The 18042-nt window shown below is 40.9% G+C and overlaps 2 protein-coding genes across 9 annotated transcripts in view; one reads left to right on the top strand and one right to left on the bottom strand.

Moving 5' to 3' along the window:
• Nucleotide 1: 1 nt before the first annotated feature.
• On the top strand, nt 2-4879 carry armc1l (armadillo repeat containing 1, like). Its single transcript, XM_037750881.1, has 7 exons — nt 2-129; nt 1323-1503; nt 2518-2609; nt 2954-3122; nt 3227-3343; nt 4102-4176; nt 4317-4879. Exons 2-7 carry the CDS (start codon nt 1351-1353, stop codon nt 4509-4511), a joined length of 801 nt encoding a protein of 266 aa, XP_037606809.1. The 5' UTR covers nt 2-129; nt 1323-1350; the 3' UTR covers nt 4512-4879.
• A 173-nt stretch (nt 4880-5052) lies between these two features.
• si:ch73-217b7.1 (ensconsin) overlaps nt 5053-18042 on the bottom strand; it is a 31039-nt gene continuing 18049 nt past the window's right edge. For 3 of the 8 annotated variants that reach the window (XM_037750876.1, XM_037750871.1, XM_037750877.1), the window contains exons 6-20: nt 17627-17728; nt 17098-17208; nt 15814-15909; nt 14231-14350; nt 12236-12417; nt 11045-11184; nt 9996-10219; nt 9748-9898; nt 9449-9629; nt 9261-9365; nt 9127-9177; nt 9006-9039; nt 8729-8837; nt 8429-8613; nt 5053-7045 (exon numbers count right to left, since the gene is read on the bottom strand). In XM_037750876.1, the coding sequence (XP_037606804.1) occupies nt 7035-7045; nt 8429-8613; nt 8729-8837; nt 9006-9039; nt 9127-9177; nt 9261-9365; nt 9449-9629; nt 9748-9898; nt 9996-10219; nt 11045-11184; nt 12236-12417; nt 14231-14350; nt 15814-15909; nt 17098-17208; nt 17627-17728 (1802 nt within the window). In that variant the 3' untranslated portion in view covers nt 5053-7034. The remainder of the gene's footprint in view (nt 7046-8428; nt 8614-8728; nt 8838-9005; nt 9040-9126; nt 9178-9260; nt 9366-9448; nt 9630-9747; nt 9899-9995; nt 10220-11044; nt 11185-12235; nt 12418-14230; nt 14351-15813; nt 15910-17097; nt 17209-17626; nt 17729-18042) is intronic. The other 5 variants (XM_037750872.1, XM_037750874.1, XM_037750873.1 and 2 more) reach the window with 5 other exon arrangements.

Below are 18042 nucleotides of genomic sequence, written 5' to 3' on the forward strand. Positions count from 1 at the left end.
GAGGAACTAGTATGAGCAGCCAATAGGAGAGGAGGACCGTGTAGCGGGGCAACAGCTCCTCAACCAATCGGGTGTCGCGAAAACAGAGCACCAAATTTTGTATTTTTGTACACGAGTTACTTCTCCTGGGTAAGAAAACATCACAAAAAGCTTTATTTAAACACATGTATCGCACTTTCAGGGCATTTATATTGTTATTTGTTGTGGTCATCACGTAATTGTTAAGTTCAAACGAAGTTAGGCAGCTTCTTCTGCGTTTAAAAAGTAGTTATCTAGCTATGGTTAGCTTGTTTAGTTAGCCACTAGCTGGTTGATTTGACAGGACAACTTTAATTAAACTCTTAAATTCAAGGTTCCCAGCTTAAACAAACACTAGTGACTACTGTATGTGAAATATACAACTACAAACTACTGCTGGGTAGTTTAATCTATAATATTACATTATTTATTAGTTGATATATGTTGTATTAATAATCTGAATCTGTAAAGTAACTAAAGTTGTCAGATAAATGTAGTGGAGTAAAAAGTCTAATATTTCCCTCTGAGATGTAGTGAGGTAGAAGTAGAAAGTAGCAGAACATGGAAATACTCAAGTAAAGTACAAGTACCTCAAAATTGTATTTAAGTTATTAGTTACATTCCAGTATATTTTATACTGTTGTGTTTTTCAAAGCATTATTTACTCTTCCTGTTGGAATAAAGTAATTTAACTGCAAAGTAGTAATGTGTTTTTGATACTGTAATGGCAATTTTCATATCTACAGTTTAACACTGTACCTTTAGACAATCTCAGGGCCTCACATGTTCAACTTTGTCACCATAGGACAGTGACCTGACATTTTAGTTCTCTGTAACTGCAAACAACAGATTGCTGAAATACTTGTTATGTCTTGTGATGCTCTGTTGTCTGCTGTGTGCTGACGCATTGATATACTTTCTATCCTTCTCTTCCTTTCTTCTTTGCACTTATCTTCGTGTTATGCTTTAAATGTATAAATACTGACTACTCTTTGTATTCGGGGCTCACTTGCCACAGTCCACAACAGGTGGCTGTGCTCGTGAGTCCATCTGCAGATGCTTTAGTTATTAATGTATGCCTTTTTATTAAATTCACTGAAAGACAAGTTGTTACGCTGGCTTGTGTCTTGTTTTAACAGAAACTGCCACCACAGTACCTTCACTTTTTTTGCATTAAATCATGCTGGGATGTTGAAATTGATTGGATGTTGCACAGCCCTACCAAGAAAAAATTCCAGCAGCCGCCACTGGTTTTAATCTTAAATCAGGCTGAATATACACTTAAATAACGTTACCTATTTCAGTTTCAGGTCTGGTTAAAGTTAATCAAAGATGATGGATGCACTGTCGGTGGTGAGTCAGCTGCGGGACCTGGCTTCAGAGCCGCAGAACCGAGACGTGATAGTCCAGGATCAGGGCTGTCTCCCCGGGTTGGTTCTCTTCCTGGACCACCAGAACCCAGAGGTGCTGCATGCAACTCTTCAGGTGGGTTGATAGATAGATAGTTAGTAACTTTATTGATCCCGAGGGAAATTCAAGTTTCCAGCATCACAGTTCCATAGTGCAAAACATGTTAGTAGAAAGGCAGTAAAAAAAGTTAGTAGTGCAAAGTACAAAAAACAAAAAATATACCAGATATAAAAATACAAGGAGATGAAGAAAACTGTTAAAACTGAATATAGTGCAGGGTAACAGCTGTGATACAGGACTATTAAAAAAGTGAATATAGTGCAGAAGAGACTGTTAAAAATGAGTATAGTGCAGGGTAACTCAAGTAGCTTAGTCTAAAGTGCACTGTGTGCATTATTATTTGTCCTGCAGACTGTCCTCCTTTGTCCCCCCCTCCCCTCCCTAGAGAGGTGTTGTACAGTTTGATGGCTCAGGGGACAAAGGACTTCGTGAGTCTGTCTGTGGAGCACTGGGGAGCAGCAGCCTGCCACTGATGAGCTCCTCTGTTTGGTGATGACGGCGTGCAGAGGATGGCTGGCGTTGACCAGTATGGCCAGCAGTCTGTTGAGTGTTCTTTCCTCTGCCACCGTCACCAGAGAGTCGAGCTCCATGCCGACCGCGGAGCCGGCCCGCCTGATCAGCTTGTCCAGACTTGAAGTGTCCCTCTTAGTTGTGCTGCCCCCCCAGCACACCACAGCGTAGAAAAGGACACTGGCTACCACAGATTGGTACAACATCCGCAGGAGTTTTGTGCAGATGTTAAGATTATGCCCGAGGTACTTGTAGGTACCCACGATCTCCACCTCGTCCTCATCGATCTGGACTGGTCGTGGGGGTGGTCTAGACTTCCTGAAGTCTATGACCAAGCTCCTGTACTCCTCCTCCTCCTGATGATGGAGGCTGGACTGGTGCAGTTCTTGGTTGTACTATAGCCTCCTGCTAAACACACATTAAAGGGCCATACCGTGTTTTATGCGCATATTTACTATAGGTACGGGTCGAATGTGCGGTGCATATTTGAATCCCTCTTCTGTCTTACTTTGTCCTCAGACCCTGCGCTACTTGGCTGAGTTGTCCCCCAACATCCCCACCATGAAGAATGAACTGGGGATGATGGTGAGCCTGGAGAATCTAATTGTGAGGTGAGAGAGGATCATTTTCTTTACACTATCTTGACGGCTCTAATGTGCACTCGTGTTTTCCTGAACTGTATTTTCTTAATATGTTTATATGATTTTACCTGAAACTTCCAATGAGACTTGCTTGAACTGTTTACTGCTTTAATTCAGTTACTGTTTTTTTCTTATAGATTTACTATTTCATGTTATAGCACAGATAGATTAGCACTTTAAGATTAGTATTGAATGGAAAAGCCTAATAGTTATACGTTTATAACATGTAAAATGTGTTCAGTCACCCAGAGATGTGGGTCCCACTTCAGAGTTGTGGAACCAGGCTACGTTAAATATAATATTTCTCCATATAGGGAGGGCCTGTCTATTGACACCACAGCCTTGGCCCAGGAGGTGTTTAACATTCTGAGCTCACCTGCTAATCCCGAGAGGGAGAGGAGAAAGAAACCCCAGTTCTTTATCAACTCCACCCAAAAGAAGGCCAAGTCTGTCACTCTGCACATCCAGGGGTTGGACAGCACTGTGAGTAGGCTGACTGACACTAACACACGCTCCTATGCATGCAAAAGTGCAGATTATTATTATTACCAACAAGTTAACTAATACAGTTTCCCTCTCTTATCAAGGACCAGCGAAGCTTGTGTGAGGGGGCTCTTTTGAAGGTCAAAGGAGTGATCAGCTTCACCTTCCAGATGGCTTCCAAGAGATGCACCGTCCGCATCCGTTCAGACCTGCCCACTGAGGTAACACACAAAGATCAGTGTCTGCTTAGGAAGTAACCAGCCTGAGATTAATCGATGGACTGTATATAAAGATGGACGACATGACGGCTTCCCAAAAGTGAAGGCAAAACATCTTGATTGCCCCCTGGTAGCTGGCTGCAGTATAGGTCATAAATCCCTCCCTCTCCATGTTAGCGGATGGGACATGGGCCAAACTAAAAAGTCAAAGAACACGTCAAATAAATGTTTCCCAAAGATGGTTTTTGTCATTTTGAAAAGCTCTTATCACACCGATGTAGGTTCAAGTGTTCGTTTTCCTGATAAGTTTGGTTTTAATTTATTAATTTGATGCTATAAATAGGGGAGAGACGTCATGATTGGCAGCAGTGAGTCTCTCTCGCTGACAAGCCGTGCTCGCCTCACGATTGGTTTCGGGCGGGTGACCTCAATACCGCAGCTCCACCGCCAAATCACTACTACGCAGACTCTGGCTCCAAATGACGTCAAAATCTCAAGCTGGCAGCTCCCGTAGCCGGGATAATTTGGCTTCACTTCTGTACAGTGGGAGGAAGTGGAGACACGTTGTCCATCTTTATATACAGTCTAAGGTTTAATACCTCAAGTTATAGTCAACATTTGTATTATTACATGATCATAGCCACTGATTTACACGTGGTGCAGGGATTTGGAGTAAGAAAAAAAAAAAGCACATCTGATCTGTGGCTGATTTTGCACTACTTCCAATCACCCCTACTAACATGACGTTTCTTAATTTGCAGAGTCTGGCATCAGCCATCGCTGCCACTAAGGTGTTGTCAGCCCAGCAGGTGGTGAAGAACGCGGCAGGAGAAGAGGTGAGTGGCGGTCTTAGAGCACACCTTTTGACTGTGTTGAAGTCTACTATCCGAGTATCCAAAGGAGAATAAACCAAGAATTGTGGGTGTGAGTTCACATTGAATTCTTAACTACTCTCCTCTCGAATTGTTTTCCTCAGGTTTTTATCCCTCTCTGCCCATCTGAAGTGGAAGTGCAGCAAAACTCAGCTCTACCAGACTACCTCCCAGAGGAAGAGGAGAGCCCAGAGAAGGACGTCAAACGAGCAATTTCCCGCACCGCAGCTAAGGAAGACTCCAGCGGAAGCTGGCTCAACGCCGCCGCCGGTTTCCTCACCAAAACGTTCTACTGGTGAAACTTGCGCAGTTTGACCCCCCCCCCCCGAGACCCAGTGAAGTTGTGCTACAAGAATACAACTGCTGTGTTTGTTACTGGAGTGGACATTACTGGATGTTAGCACACAAAAGGCCAACATCCTGGCTTTGTGTGCATGGTCTGAACTTCACCAACCTGCTATCAGTTGTGAAAAACTACAAATTAGCAACATGTGCAAAAGCACTTCTGATTGTAACTCTATTCTGGTAGTTGATTGGAGGCACACACACTTGAAACATCTCGCTGTTTTCTATCAAGTATAGTCTTCTCATTAAATGTAAATATTTTCTGTCAAACTGTCCATTTTCTGTCTATGTGTTAAAAAAAAAAGAAAAAAAGTTTGGAGACTGTTGCTACTTTTCTGTATATTCTGCTGTTTGTCAGTAGCTGTTTTGGTTTATGCTCAAATAAATCTACAAAGTATTCCATGTTTTCACTGTAAATTCTTTTATTTCCACACTATTATTCTGCATTTTGGATCAAAAAGGAGGACAAAATCATTGCGATACCACATCAGCGAATAGGTAATCAATTCAAAAAGTTTTATTTACTCGCCAAACGGTACAGCTGCAACAGTTGTACAGTGATTTCAGCTTTTACAGTAGTTCAAAGATCTCATCCCACAGCCCCTCTCTTCTGAAGTGAAGGGCTTGTTAAGTTTTCAAAGCCTCGTCGTCAGTCTTAGTAAAATATATCGACTTTTAAACATAAGTTACAGGATATGTATTCTATGTATAATGTCATTTACAAACAATTTATTTTCAAGCTAAGTCAAGTTACCGTGTTGAACAGTGCGCTATGTACTGCTGGCAGAAACCAGCACCACATAACCAACACATGGAGAAGTTTCCTTCTGTTTTTGGTGGTACTGCAAGATTTGAACAAAGAGGAAACTACGTGCAAAGAACCAAAATGCTAATAAAGCAGCATTACTGGAAGTTGAGTGGAAAAGATGGAAGTGAATATCACAGAAGTGTAATTATTTGGTTCCAGTGTTTTACTGTAATCCCCCTCTTTTTGTCTTTCATTAGTGAAAAGCTGTATAAAAGGACCAATTGTTTGACTTCTATCAATGAGGACATAACTGGACATTATGAGCTTTCATACTTTTAAACATGAATCAAGCAACAGAAGCCACTGGAGAGTTATGGCAATGTGGCCAGAATGTCAAAGCTCAAGCTGGGAATGCATAATCTTCATTTCAGCGAGGAAGACGAGTCAATCTCTCAACAATGCGGTAAGGCAAAGGAACGTCAAAATTAGCAGCATTTCTTCTTAAATCCTTAATCAAAAAAGAATCAGATTATTTCAGAATTAACATAACCAGCAAATTATTTTAATCCATTTTGTATTTGCTTAGCCAAAAAAAAACAAAAGTCAGCTTCCGACACAAGGTGGCTAAGCTACAGCGGAAGTCCTCCCAACACTGGCTGAGTTCAGACAGTGACAGGACGTAGGATGCAGCACTGACGGGGGTGAATGTAAAGGAGAAACAAATGAAAGGATTTAACGTCAAAAGCAGATCTCAATTTTAAACAGAAAGACTATCGAAGACAAAACAAAGAATCACATTTCATCTGTACAGCAATTAAATAAAACTAAACAAAACAAAAAATCAGTAGTTTACACCCTAATTCTCAGTTGAGAACAGTATTTTCATTATTTAACTTAAACTCCATGATACTCCAACGCCCCCCGGCCTCACCCCAATAATAACCTCTAGCCTTAAACGCTGTAGACACAGCAACAATATATTACATGACACGTTCCTGTAGTCTTAATACAACTTCATGCACTGACATCATTCCTATATCCCATCTCTTCTGTAACATTTCAATAGAAACGTTGGAAAACTTTGAGAATTATGAGGTTCCAGTTTAAGACAAATGAAACCTTGTAATCCGGAGCCTGTTGTGCTGTGGAGTTCCAGTTATCACATTGTCACATCTGATAACAGTGTGTTTTCTACAGCGACAAAAAAAAAATCTCTTCAAGTATCATGGCTGAAGACTTTACAGCTGATCTCAGTTTACATTATTATTATTAGTCTCTCATTCATTCACACACACACACACACACACACACACATTACCACGAGAGTCACAAGTTGGAGTAGGCGTTCAATCCTCCTGTGATTTCAGGACATTCGCTTCAGTATAAAGGGTAGTTGGGGGCTGTACACAGAGCATTGTGACTGAGTGTGATCGTGGTCAGAGACAGAGAGAGACGATCTGTTCCTCAGAGAGTTTGTTGAGGGGAATAGTAACTTCTCTCTGCAGATGCTTTAGGGAGATCTTTGGAGATGCCATCTTTGGGGGAAATGGCTACGGCGGTGCTCTTCTGTCGCAGGAGGGGTGAGGAAGTAAACCTCCTGGAAAAGGTCTGGCTGTGATGCTGCGAGTCCTTCCTGTGTGTCAGTCCAACAGCTCCGTGTTTACCTCTCTCTCTGGCCATCTCACTTCCTGTCTCTCTGGGTGTGGGATCATCTCGGTCTGACAGGGCATCAGGCAACATCTGAACAACAAAGAAAACGGTCAGCTGCTATGAAGGTGAACTAAAAAAAAGGATTAAGAAAGTCTCTACTTCATAAATAAAACATGCTGCTTAGCTTGTCCTTGTGCTTAACCACCAGCTGTGATTAATAAAACATGTGCTGCCGAATGTTGGGTCACTAATATAGACTGAAGACTGATGAAGACTTGTACTGTGCTAAAGCTGGTTAATCCAGCACATTAATGTTACATAAACTGCATCATCTCTTGTACTAATTACTTAATTACTAGGATGATTGTATTACTGCCAAATGTAGGGCTGGGTTTATTTGGCCAAAATCATATATCACTATATAATATAGGTAATTTCATATCTCAATAACGATAAATATCACGATATATCAGGTATTCTGGTAATTTAATAAATAAATAATCTATACTTGACAAATGAAAAGTATTGACTATTTTCTCATTTAATCAAGAACTTTAGTGCAAAATGAACATTTTAAAAGAATTTTAGAGAAAAAAAAAATATTTCCAGCTACACACCGACTATGTTTACATGCATGCACACACATACAGATTAAGACAATAGCTTGATTTAATTAAGTTTGATTAGATTTTTTGGAGAAATTTGAGTTAGTATGTGCTTATCAATTCAGACAACGTAATGGTGTATCACGATATTTAGATATATGATTTCATAAGGATATGATTCCACTGAAAGATGATGAATTATCATATTGAATTATCACTCAGCCCGAGCCAAATGTCTGTTTTCACCTGGTCTGATGTTGTGGTCATAATAATGACTAGTAGTTACAGTTGCTCTGCATAGGAGCACGACTCATAAATATAAATTTAAATGTAAATTAAGCCAACTGCCCATTTCATTTGACAATGAGGGTACAGAGTGTGAAACTAAGAGGAAGAGGAAGGGATGGATGAAGAGCAGAAAGACTGCACTTCCATGAAGTTGGGAGACATGAGAGAGGCAGATGTTTTTATAAAAAAAGGTAAAAATCGATGCAGCAGGGGCCGAGATATCATAATATTTAGTCACTAGTGTGCGTCAAGCTCTAAAAACGTGGGATCCTACATTTCCCATGATGCAACTCAATAGCATTAGACTCTCCCTGTCTGGTTAATGCCCACGTCTTTAAAAAAACTCCATGCCACAAGTTTGCAACGTACATTTTCTGGCAAAAAATGTTGAAGTCTCAATCCAAGATAACCCTGATGACATCACAATGACACCATCATCAGATTTATTATGTAGGATGATCACACTAAAAGCTAACTGCGGTGAAATATACCAAGACAATAAAGTGGAGAAGAAGGGGTGTAGTACATGATGACAAAATGAAAGAACGAGGGGCAAAGCAGAAAGAGGATGCTTATTGACCTGCTCCCTGCTGGGCTGAGATATCCTCTATTCCGCTCAGAGGCTTTAGGAGACCGTTCTCCCTGAAGGCTAAGACAGGAACTCTCACTTCCTCCTGCTGCTGCTGCTGCTGCTCCTCTCCTTCAGGAGGAGACAACCTGGGATGTGAAGGCAGAACAATCACCTCTTCAAACTCCCCGTTCTCCCTGGAAACACAGAGGATGGAAAGGGAAATGTTACCCTCATAAAAGTCATCAATGTGACAATCTGTACGATTATATGGAATATCATGTTTGCTGTGCCTGTAGTCTGCAACTCTACCTCTGGTCAGGGTGGCTCATTGCGGTGGTGTTGGGCTCAGGTTGACGACCGTTGCTATTGTGTGTCGGTGACGCCGTCACTGCAGATGGACTAGGAGCGGCAGGGGTCACTGAGGATGAGAGAAAAACAACACAGCAGTCAGAAACAGCATCATGGGAACAACTGAAGAGGATATATTTTAAAAAAGGTACAACGGGAAGGTTATATTCCTGCAAAAGTAACATTTTTCAAAATAAAAGAATATGCACAGGTATGATTATAGAAAAAGGTAAATGACCTGCATTGTCTCCATTCCTGGTAGGAACAACTTTCTACACAAGGGAAAGAATAAAAGGAGAGTTAACACTCATAGATTCATCATGGTTTAGTCAAGATACCACATTTCTTTTGGCCTTTACCTTCTCTGCTGTGTCTGAACGTCTTGTTCTCTTCATGATCTCCTCCAGACGCTGGTGAAAAAACAGAGCTTTTACATGCACTGCACAGAAGGAATATCATGAAATATCACAAGTATGTGTGAACAATGTGTCACCTTTTTCCTCTCCAGGCGTTCAGCCTCCTCTTTCTGGAAGTGCTTCTCTCTCTCCTGCCTCAGTCGCTCCGCCTCTTCCCTCTGTCGAGACTCTTCTTCCTCTTTCTAACACACACAGGAGTTTGATGTTATTGTGAGGTCAACAGACGTCTTGGACGGGTCTGCTAAGTTTAGTCTCTGTCTCTGACCTGTTTCTGGAGTCTCTCTGCCTCCTCTCTCTCTTTCTGAAGCCTCTCTTCCTCCACCTTTCTGTCCTCCTCCTCCTTTCTGTCCTCCTCCTCCTTCATCTCCTCCGCCTGACGCTGAGCCTCCTCCTCTCTCTTTGCTCGCTCCTCGGCCTTACGGCGAGCCATCTCCTCTTTCGCTAACCTGTACGGATACAGAAATAATGATGATGAAGGTTAACACACAAACCTTCAGTATTATCTATCTCTTTGCACACTAGTCTTGATCACAAGCACGTTCACAAACAGCACAGCCGGCTTACATCTGCTGCTCCTCCTGTTGTTTGCGCTGTTCTTCCTCTCTCTCCCTCTGCTCGCGGGCCAGGCGTCGATTCTCAGCCATGATACGACTCGCCTCCTCTGCATCTGTGGTGCCCGCTGAGGGCTTATGGGTTGGAGGACTGCTAACACTCTCTAGAAGGCATCATAAATTGCATTTTGACCAGTGTATCTTATACAAAAACAATCCAGGCTGCATGATAATATGGGTGTGAAAAGGGTGGCAACTGACCGCTGGCTGCTGTCTGCTCACTACTGGTCTTGTTCTGACCCAGCGGCTGAGGTCGAGGCTGAGGAGGACTGAGGACCTGCTCTTCTTCCTCCTCTCCTGGGGCTCTGGTGGGTTGGGGGCTCTGTGGTGGGATCTTGAAAGGACGACGATTTCCAGGGTCCTCCGGCCCTGGAGACTTAAGCTGCTTGGGGGTCGGGGGGCGCCCTATTGGCTTTTGTGGAGGCCTGTGTGCAGGAAGGAAAGCAGCAGTCAGCAACAAAGTACTGACTAAAATAAGAGCAAACGTAATTCTACTAGTTACTAGTGTTTAACAATTTCAACGTTTTTCATGGCACATTGTTTACTTCAACTTTTGCCCAAAACCTTACCAAATTGTTACTTTGTTACTAGTTGAGGAATGAGGAATAAATAAAATAATATATAATTCATTATTTATTCATTTATTTATTTCTCATTATATTTCCACATTTATTTATTTACTTATTTATTCTTTTATTTTTTTTCACTTTATATTTTCAATTTTTTTTATTTATTCTTTTATTTATTCCTCTTCATATTTCCATTTTTTATTTACTTATATATTCTTTTATTTATTCCCTATTGTATTTTCACATTTTTTATTTACTTATTTATTCTTTTATTTGTTTCTCTTTATATTTCCAATTTTTAAAATAAAATTATATATTCTTATATTTATTCCTTATTATATTTTCACATCTTTAATTTACTTATTCTTTTATTTTTTTCTCTATTATATTTCCACATTTTTTATTTACCTATTTATTCTTTTATTTATTCTTCAATATATTTCCACAACTTTTATTTACCTATATATTCTTTTATTTATTTCTCATTATATTTCCACATTTATTTATTTACTTATATATTCTTTTATTTATTTCTCTTTATAGTTCAGCATTTATTTTCTTATTCTTTTACAGATTTATTCTTTATTATGGCACTCCTCTGCCTCCATATTATAACTCCTTTTTGTCACAAATCTGCTGATGTACCTCATCTTGTCAGCCATCGTGGGTGTGTTCTCCTACCTGCCAGGAGAGGGTGCTGTCACTTTGCTGATCCTCTTGCCTGAAGAGGAGGAGAGCCTGTTGGGGGGCAAAGTCAGAATGGGAGCCAATGGGAGTGACAGGTTGCTCCAAGACTTCCTGACATTGTCACGGTCCTTCTTCTATTGGTGCAGGAGATGGAGGAGAACAATGAAATAAAAAAAAAAAAAGATTATTTAAAATGTGCAGGAATTTTTTTACCTGTTAAGGTCCCAGGTGAGCCAGAAGCATGTCACTGAAATAGCTCTTCACAAAACTGTTCTTAGCAACACACAAAGTAATCAAAGGTGAACCGACCCAGGTTGTCCTACCGACAGCAGCAGAATATAGTTAGTAACAGGATTAGACTCAGACGGCCTTCCTTTGGCTGTGCGTAACATCTGGCACCAAGCCACGACACCATTCAAAAAAAAAACGTAACTGTTTTAACTGTAAAAATCTAACTTTTCTCACGCAGACCCACTGAAAAGGTATTTATCATCTCCCATTTGTAGAGGAGGCAAAAAAAACCTCATTTGCATTAACACTAACCTACTGTATCTAGACATTATGGCACATAAGTGGCATCACTGGTATATCACTGGCGGTATGCTGGATTGGGTATGGATTATGAACCTGTTTCTACGGTTTATGCATGTGTCTCTGGGTCCCTGTGTGGAATATAAAGTACAGAACATGTCCTCCTTCTAAGACCTTAATGGTATAAGCTGTGACACGGCAGCAGACAGACGGACACTTCGTACAGTAATGTGTGTGTGTGTGTGTGTGTGTGAGGAGCAGAGACACACAGGTACTCTGATATATTGTGTCCGACTGATCTGGGGCATCATCAGTATGAATAAACTGAACTAGAAGAAGAGGAGCAAAAAGCAGTGAATCATTTATGTGCGTGAGTAATAGTAAGACACCAAAAATGAATAGAAAATGCACCCCCATTGTGCACGCACAAGCTCACAGACAGTAAATCTGTCAACATCAAGATGATAAATATTATAGCAAATAGATTCAAGTATTATATGAAAAAAGTATTTTTTTCCATCACATAAACACACAAGCACTTAGCTTTTGTCACAGCTTACATTTCTAATAATATTGCAACTGCCTTATGTATTGAGAACCCATATTGTCTAGATAGTCAGTCAAACACCGGTGCAGGTTGATGACATAACCCACCTGCGTGGTGCCGGTGGTGCCGGTGGTCCTCCTGCGAGTGGTCGTGGCAGAAGACGAGAGCGTCCCCTTGCTGAGGTTCCTCTCATGGCTGCGGCAGTGAGGGAGCGGCTGGGCCTGCAGGGCTTTGAAGGACATGGAGCCCATGGGGTGGCAGGACACTGAGCGAGGACAAACAGGCATGGCTACGGTGATGTACGAGGCGGGAGTTCGGAGGGTTTTTCGAGGAAGGTATGGAGCAGGGCAGCGTGAGGGTTTAAAGAGCAAGGGTTTGAAAAACAGGAGCAAGGAGCGAGAGATCAGATGAGAGAAGAAGGATGTCAGATGAATTAATGAAAGGTGGAAACAGAGAAGAAAAATAAGAAGGTATTAGTACTACTGACTGAAAGCAAAACTGCTAATATACCACAACCATCACTATGTTAAAGAAATGAATGTTACACTTTTAAAAAGAAGCATTTAGTAGGGCTGATTGGCCAGGTAGTCCAGCAATAATGAAAGTTGACCTCACACAAATTGCATTTTACTTGTATCGTACCCCTCAAGGTGTCCTCTTTGACATACAGAAAGTGTTAATGAATAATCCTGAAATCCGGGAAATTCCAAATAATAATCATTTCATATTTGAGAGGGTTATAATCAGACATGGGCAGTATTTATGTTACTTGTATTTCCTTTTGTGTAAAGTTGAACCACATTTTTTAGGTAAAAGGGTGGTGGACTAAGGGTGGTGATTAAGAAAAGCAAAAACTGTGACACCTTTTACAAACACAAAGCAATATGGAAAATGTTCCATTCACTTTGTGCTATTACAATATACGAGTGGTTTGGCGAACCAATCCCTCCTCCAAAAATGTGCCAGTGTTGGAAGCACCTCTACTTTGAAAGCCATTCAATCAGAATAAACTATTTATTATGGATGCATTAGACCCGACACCACATAGAGGAAGTGAGCATGCAGAGAAATACACAAAACACAAGAAGTGCACCTTCACACGCTAGAAAATGTTGAATGTTAACAGTGTGTAGAGTAGAGGAAAGCAATACAGTGCGCTGTGTGCAGGTCGAAGAGTTCTTGTGTGTGTGAGCGTAAGAGAGTGTGATTATTCAAAAAACACACACAAAATAAAGAAAAACACAGCAACAACAAGGGTGTACCAAAACATTGATCCGGATCGACATATTCAATGATCAAGGATCCAATATCAACGACGCAAAGTGAAAACATTGATACGCATCATCTTTAGGATACGCCTTTATTTTGAAATACCCAAATTTGCATCTCCTTCCTACAGAGCCCAGTAATAACATTTTCAAATCATATTTTTGTTGCTTTTTGTAAGCTGATATAAATGTAACTGATTGTTTTAAATGGGCAAATGATATCGTCTGATATCAGATCGAAGGCCCCTGAATTGAATCAAAATTGTATCGTGGTAGACTTTGTGATATCAGCAAACATCGTATTGTTGTCCAAAGAAACAATATAATATTGTATCGTGATGAAACTTGTGATTTACACCCCGACAACAAGATGTAGTAAAATGTCAGGAAAAGTTCAACAAACAAACAATGGATCATTTTGGGCCATCAAAAAGATGAAATGAATTGGCCTCTTGTAGATTGTATGGGCTCTCGGTCTCACAGCATCTCTTTAATATTTCATATTTCAGCATGGGGCATCACAAAAACCCTATATCTATAGGAGAATACTTCCTGAACAGCTTATTTGTTCAGACGTGTGTGTGTGTGTGTGTGAGCTTTGAGTGCCTGATACAGGCTGGTGAAGCAAGTTTCAGACGGTGTAATGCTTTAAGTCTGGCCAAATCTGATTAAGATCCGAAACTGTTCTGGTCAAGAGGCCAAAACATAAAACAGCGTTAATGCTTCTATAGCACAAAGAGCTGTGATTCCCAGTTTCCCAACATCCTTTATTTGACTCATTATTGACCATAAGAGCCAGGACGGCGTCTTTAATGTGGGATGTGTGTACATTACCTGTTTGATCTCCAGACAGACTCATGGCGCTGCGGCTGCGAGCCAGGTAAGAGTGCGTTGGCTGCTGCAGTCGGTTCACCACGTTGCTCTCCCACGTCGTCAACGGATGGCGGCGCAGGCCTGAGCGCGCACACACACACACACACACACACACACGTAACATTTTAGGTTTGATAACAACTTAAACTAACGCCCACTGATTAGCCTAAGCGATCAGTCAAAGCATATTATAAATTATGCGTGATTACGGTGTTACTCATTCCTTCCCTTGCACTCGTAGGCGAGAGCTTAAAAGTGAAGTCATCAACATGCACAGGCTACTATGTTACACCTACACCTGCATGCACCAGTATGTTAATTATGAGGGAAGCAAACAGCCTGGAGTGGAGCGCAAACCAAGAGCAAACACAGGGAGGAGAGCATTCAAATAAACTGCAGAACAAAGGACATATTTTATGTGCATTTTAAGAAAACTGTCTTTACTTAAACTTCAAGAAATATACGAATTAATTTGGCAAATATGTGAAGTGAATGTGAATATAAGAAGTGCTGAAAGCTTTTATGGGAGAAAGTTAAGCTACGTATTTGGCCATGCAGTCTTTGGTACCTGGGTAGGAATATTGGCATATTGTACATAATATGTAGCGTATTAAGCAGAAGAGGACAATGCAACAATTTTTTGCAACAAATCAAAATTAATCTCCATGATAACCTGATTTGCCACTTAAAAAGAGACAAAGGACAGATTATCAGGCAAATCATGCAGGACTGCTCGCTCTGATAAGGAAGCAGAGTACAAGGTTGCAGGTTTCAGGCTGAGGGGCAAAGATACAACTGGGCTGGAAACTGTGCAAAGGAACCTGAGCGGCTAATCTACACCGCACTGTGTTCAAGCAATGAAACAGTTTCAGAGTTACACTCAAGAAATGTGTGATGCTTCTCACAGTGGCCGGTTGAATGTGTAGAGTTCGACTTGGCAGCACTGAACTTGGCACGCGATTACATTTTACGTCTATAATTATGTGCACGTCTGATTGTTGAAATGTTGGGTGTTTGATTTTTTTACGCTGGGATAAAAACAGAGTACAGTGTTCCCACAAAAACAAAAAGATTAACCGACAGAGGATTAGAGAAAGGGGTCACGCTAGAGGGATGGGGGGGTGGGGGGGGAATCTTGATCCTCTGATGAAACACAGAGAAGTGCAAACACATGTATACAGTATAGTACATGCCATTTGATGATTGTATTGTAAATATTGAAGATCATATTAATCAGTAGAGTAGGACTTCTTCTAAATTCTTTACTCAGCTATCAAATGTCATCCAGGTTCAAAGCTACTGTACAAAGAAGCATTTACAGATGAAAAAAAATGCATGTAAGAGGAGATGGATTGTACAGCAACATGTATCACTATTAAAGGAATATCAATGTTTTCTCAATTTAACCGAGTACACAAGGTAATCACAACTTTCTGTTTGGAATTCCTCAACAGTTTCCAGCCCATGATCTTTTTTTTGCTTTGCAACATAGTGCGTAACATATAAAATGTGGGACCAAGCTGCAAAAGGTTTCCAGAAGACACCTGTGTTTTTGTGCTGGGTGTTCTTTCCCTGGTGTAGGCGGGATTTGGACTGAGCTTTGCTAATGACAGGGGAGGAGGCTGTTCTCATCTGTAAGCCTGTTAGCAACATATAAACATCAAAGAGTACATGATCTAACGGTTAAATTAGCACTTTATATACACAGTATATACTTAAAGAACAGTTTGACATTTTGAAAATTGTGCTTTGCATTCGCTTTCTGGCTGAAAGTTATATGAGGAGATCAGGACCACTCCTATATCTGTCCGTTGAATATGAAGATACAGTTGGGCCGGGCAATATGACGATAAAAGTCTATCGTATATATTTTTTGATATTGTTTCTATAGCGATATAAACTAGGGCTATATTTTTTTTTTTTTCTCTATAATGTCACTTTAAACTGTAATGTTCATTTTGCACTCAACTTCTTAAAATGACAAAATACAAAAAAATAGGTTTTACCGTGTGGTTAATTCATAAAGACTATGTATTCATTGAATTGTCAGAAAACACGTCGTTATCGAGATATGAAATAACCTATATCGCAATAGAAGATTTTGGACGTAATCGCCCAGCCCTAAGACACAGCCAGCAGCGTGTTAGTTTAGCTTAGCATATAGACTGAAAAAAAGTGGGAATCAGCTCGCCTGGTTCTGTCCCAAGGCAACACAATAAACCTACCAGCACCTCTAAAACGTACTGATTATGACATTATATCTTGTTTGTTTAAGACGTACAAAAGCCTAAGTGTAAAAATTGATGAAAAGTAGGGGTTTTAGGGGGTTTATGTGCCAGACTATTTCTTGTCTGGACGCAATGACTTTCAAGACAAGACTCTCATAAAACCACAACTTGTCATTGATAAACAAACAAGATATAATGTGTTGATCAGCCAACTTTAGAGGCTGACTTTGTTACGTTCGCACGGAGAAAGTCTGTTTCCCGTTTCCAGTCTTTATGTTCAGTTTAGCTGAGCTATCTGAATGTAGCTTCATATTAATTGTACAGATGTTGGAGTGGCACCGATCTCTTCATCTAATTCTCAGAGAGAAAGTGAACAAGTGTATTCCCCAAAATGTTGAACTATTTTTTAAATATAGAAATCTGTTTTGTTTTTTTTGTCCATATCAAAAGTCACCATACTATACCCCCAGTTAGTAGATAAAAGAAAACAACAATGAGCGTATAGACTGTCACAACAAACACAAATGACATAAGATATGACAGCCAAAGGCAGTGGATACTGTAATGAACAATATGTGTGTTCAAGTCCATGTCCGTTACCTCGGTCTGGTGAGTGTAGGAGTGTGGCAGAGGAGTAGGAGAAGCGCTTGGTAATAACGGGGTCTGTGTGTTTGGATAAATTCATTGTGGACACTGACCGCCTGTCAGCATCTAGAGACAAAGAAGAAACATGATAAAAGCAAATGAATGATGTATTGAAAAGGTGGACTTGAAGGACAGAGAAGGGGGGGGGAGAGAGAACTCTCTTTGAAGGGTTACTCTAGTCTAGTCTGGTTAAATCGGGTTGGATACGAAAAAACTAACAACATGTCGCTAAAAGGGGAAAAAAAAGATTAGAAAATGAATTAGTGCTAAATGGGTCTTACGTAATCTAGAAATGGAGCTAAAATAGATGAATGATCCTGGATTGCTACTTGGAAATAAAAAAACACACACTAGTCGTGCCATTCACATTGGCCTACATTTACACTACTAATGCCAGCGGTGCTATAACGGTGCTGTGCAGTAACAGTGCTAGAGCCAGCGGTCTACTGTAACACTGGCTGGCTAACTGTGCTTTAATATTCACATTGGGAGGTCACTCCGTATCTGCGGTAGAGACTGAAAGCACCCTGCATGTGCTCCAGTCCAGCAAGGTCGAGTGGATAGAGGAAAGCCGACTCGACAAAACCTGGACCAGGAGGGGAAAGGACAATGGCAGAGAAACAAAAGAGCAGAGAGGAGATCCGAGAGCGAGTGTAAGAGAGAGAAAGAGAGAGAGAAAGTGAGTCAGAGAGAGGTTGAGAATAAGGGAGAGAGAGAGAGAGAGAGAGAGAGAGAGAGAGAGAGAGAGAGAGAGGGAGGGGCAGAGCAGGGTGTGAGTCAGCAGTAACAACAGAGGGCAGGGGATCTGCAAAGTTCAAACATAAACATGGCAGAACAATACTGACACGCAGAGGCAGGCAGACATATTTACACAAGAGATGCACTGTCGGACATCACGGA

Source organism: Sebastes umbrosus, chromosome 18 (assembly GCF_015220745.1).
Source record: "Sebastes umbrosus isolate fSebUmb1 chromosome 18, fSebUmb1.pri, whole genome shotgun sequence".
Classification (NCBI taxonomy): domain Eukaryota; kingdom Metazoa; phylum Chordata; class Actinopteri; order Perciformes; family Sebastidae; genus Sebastes; species Sebastes umbrosus.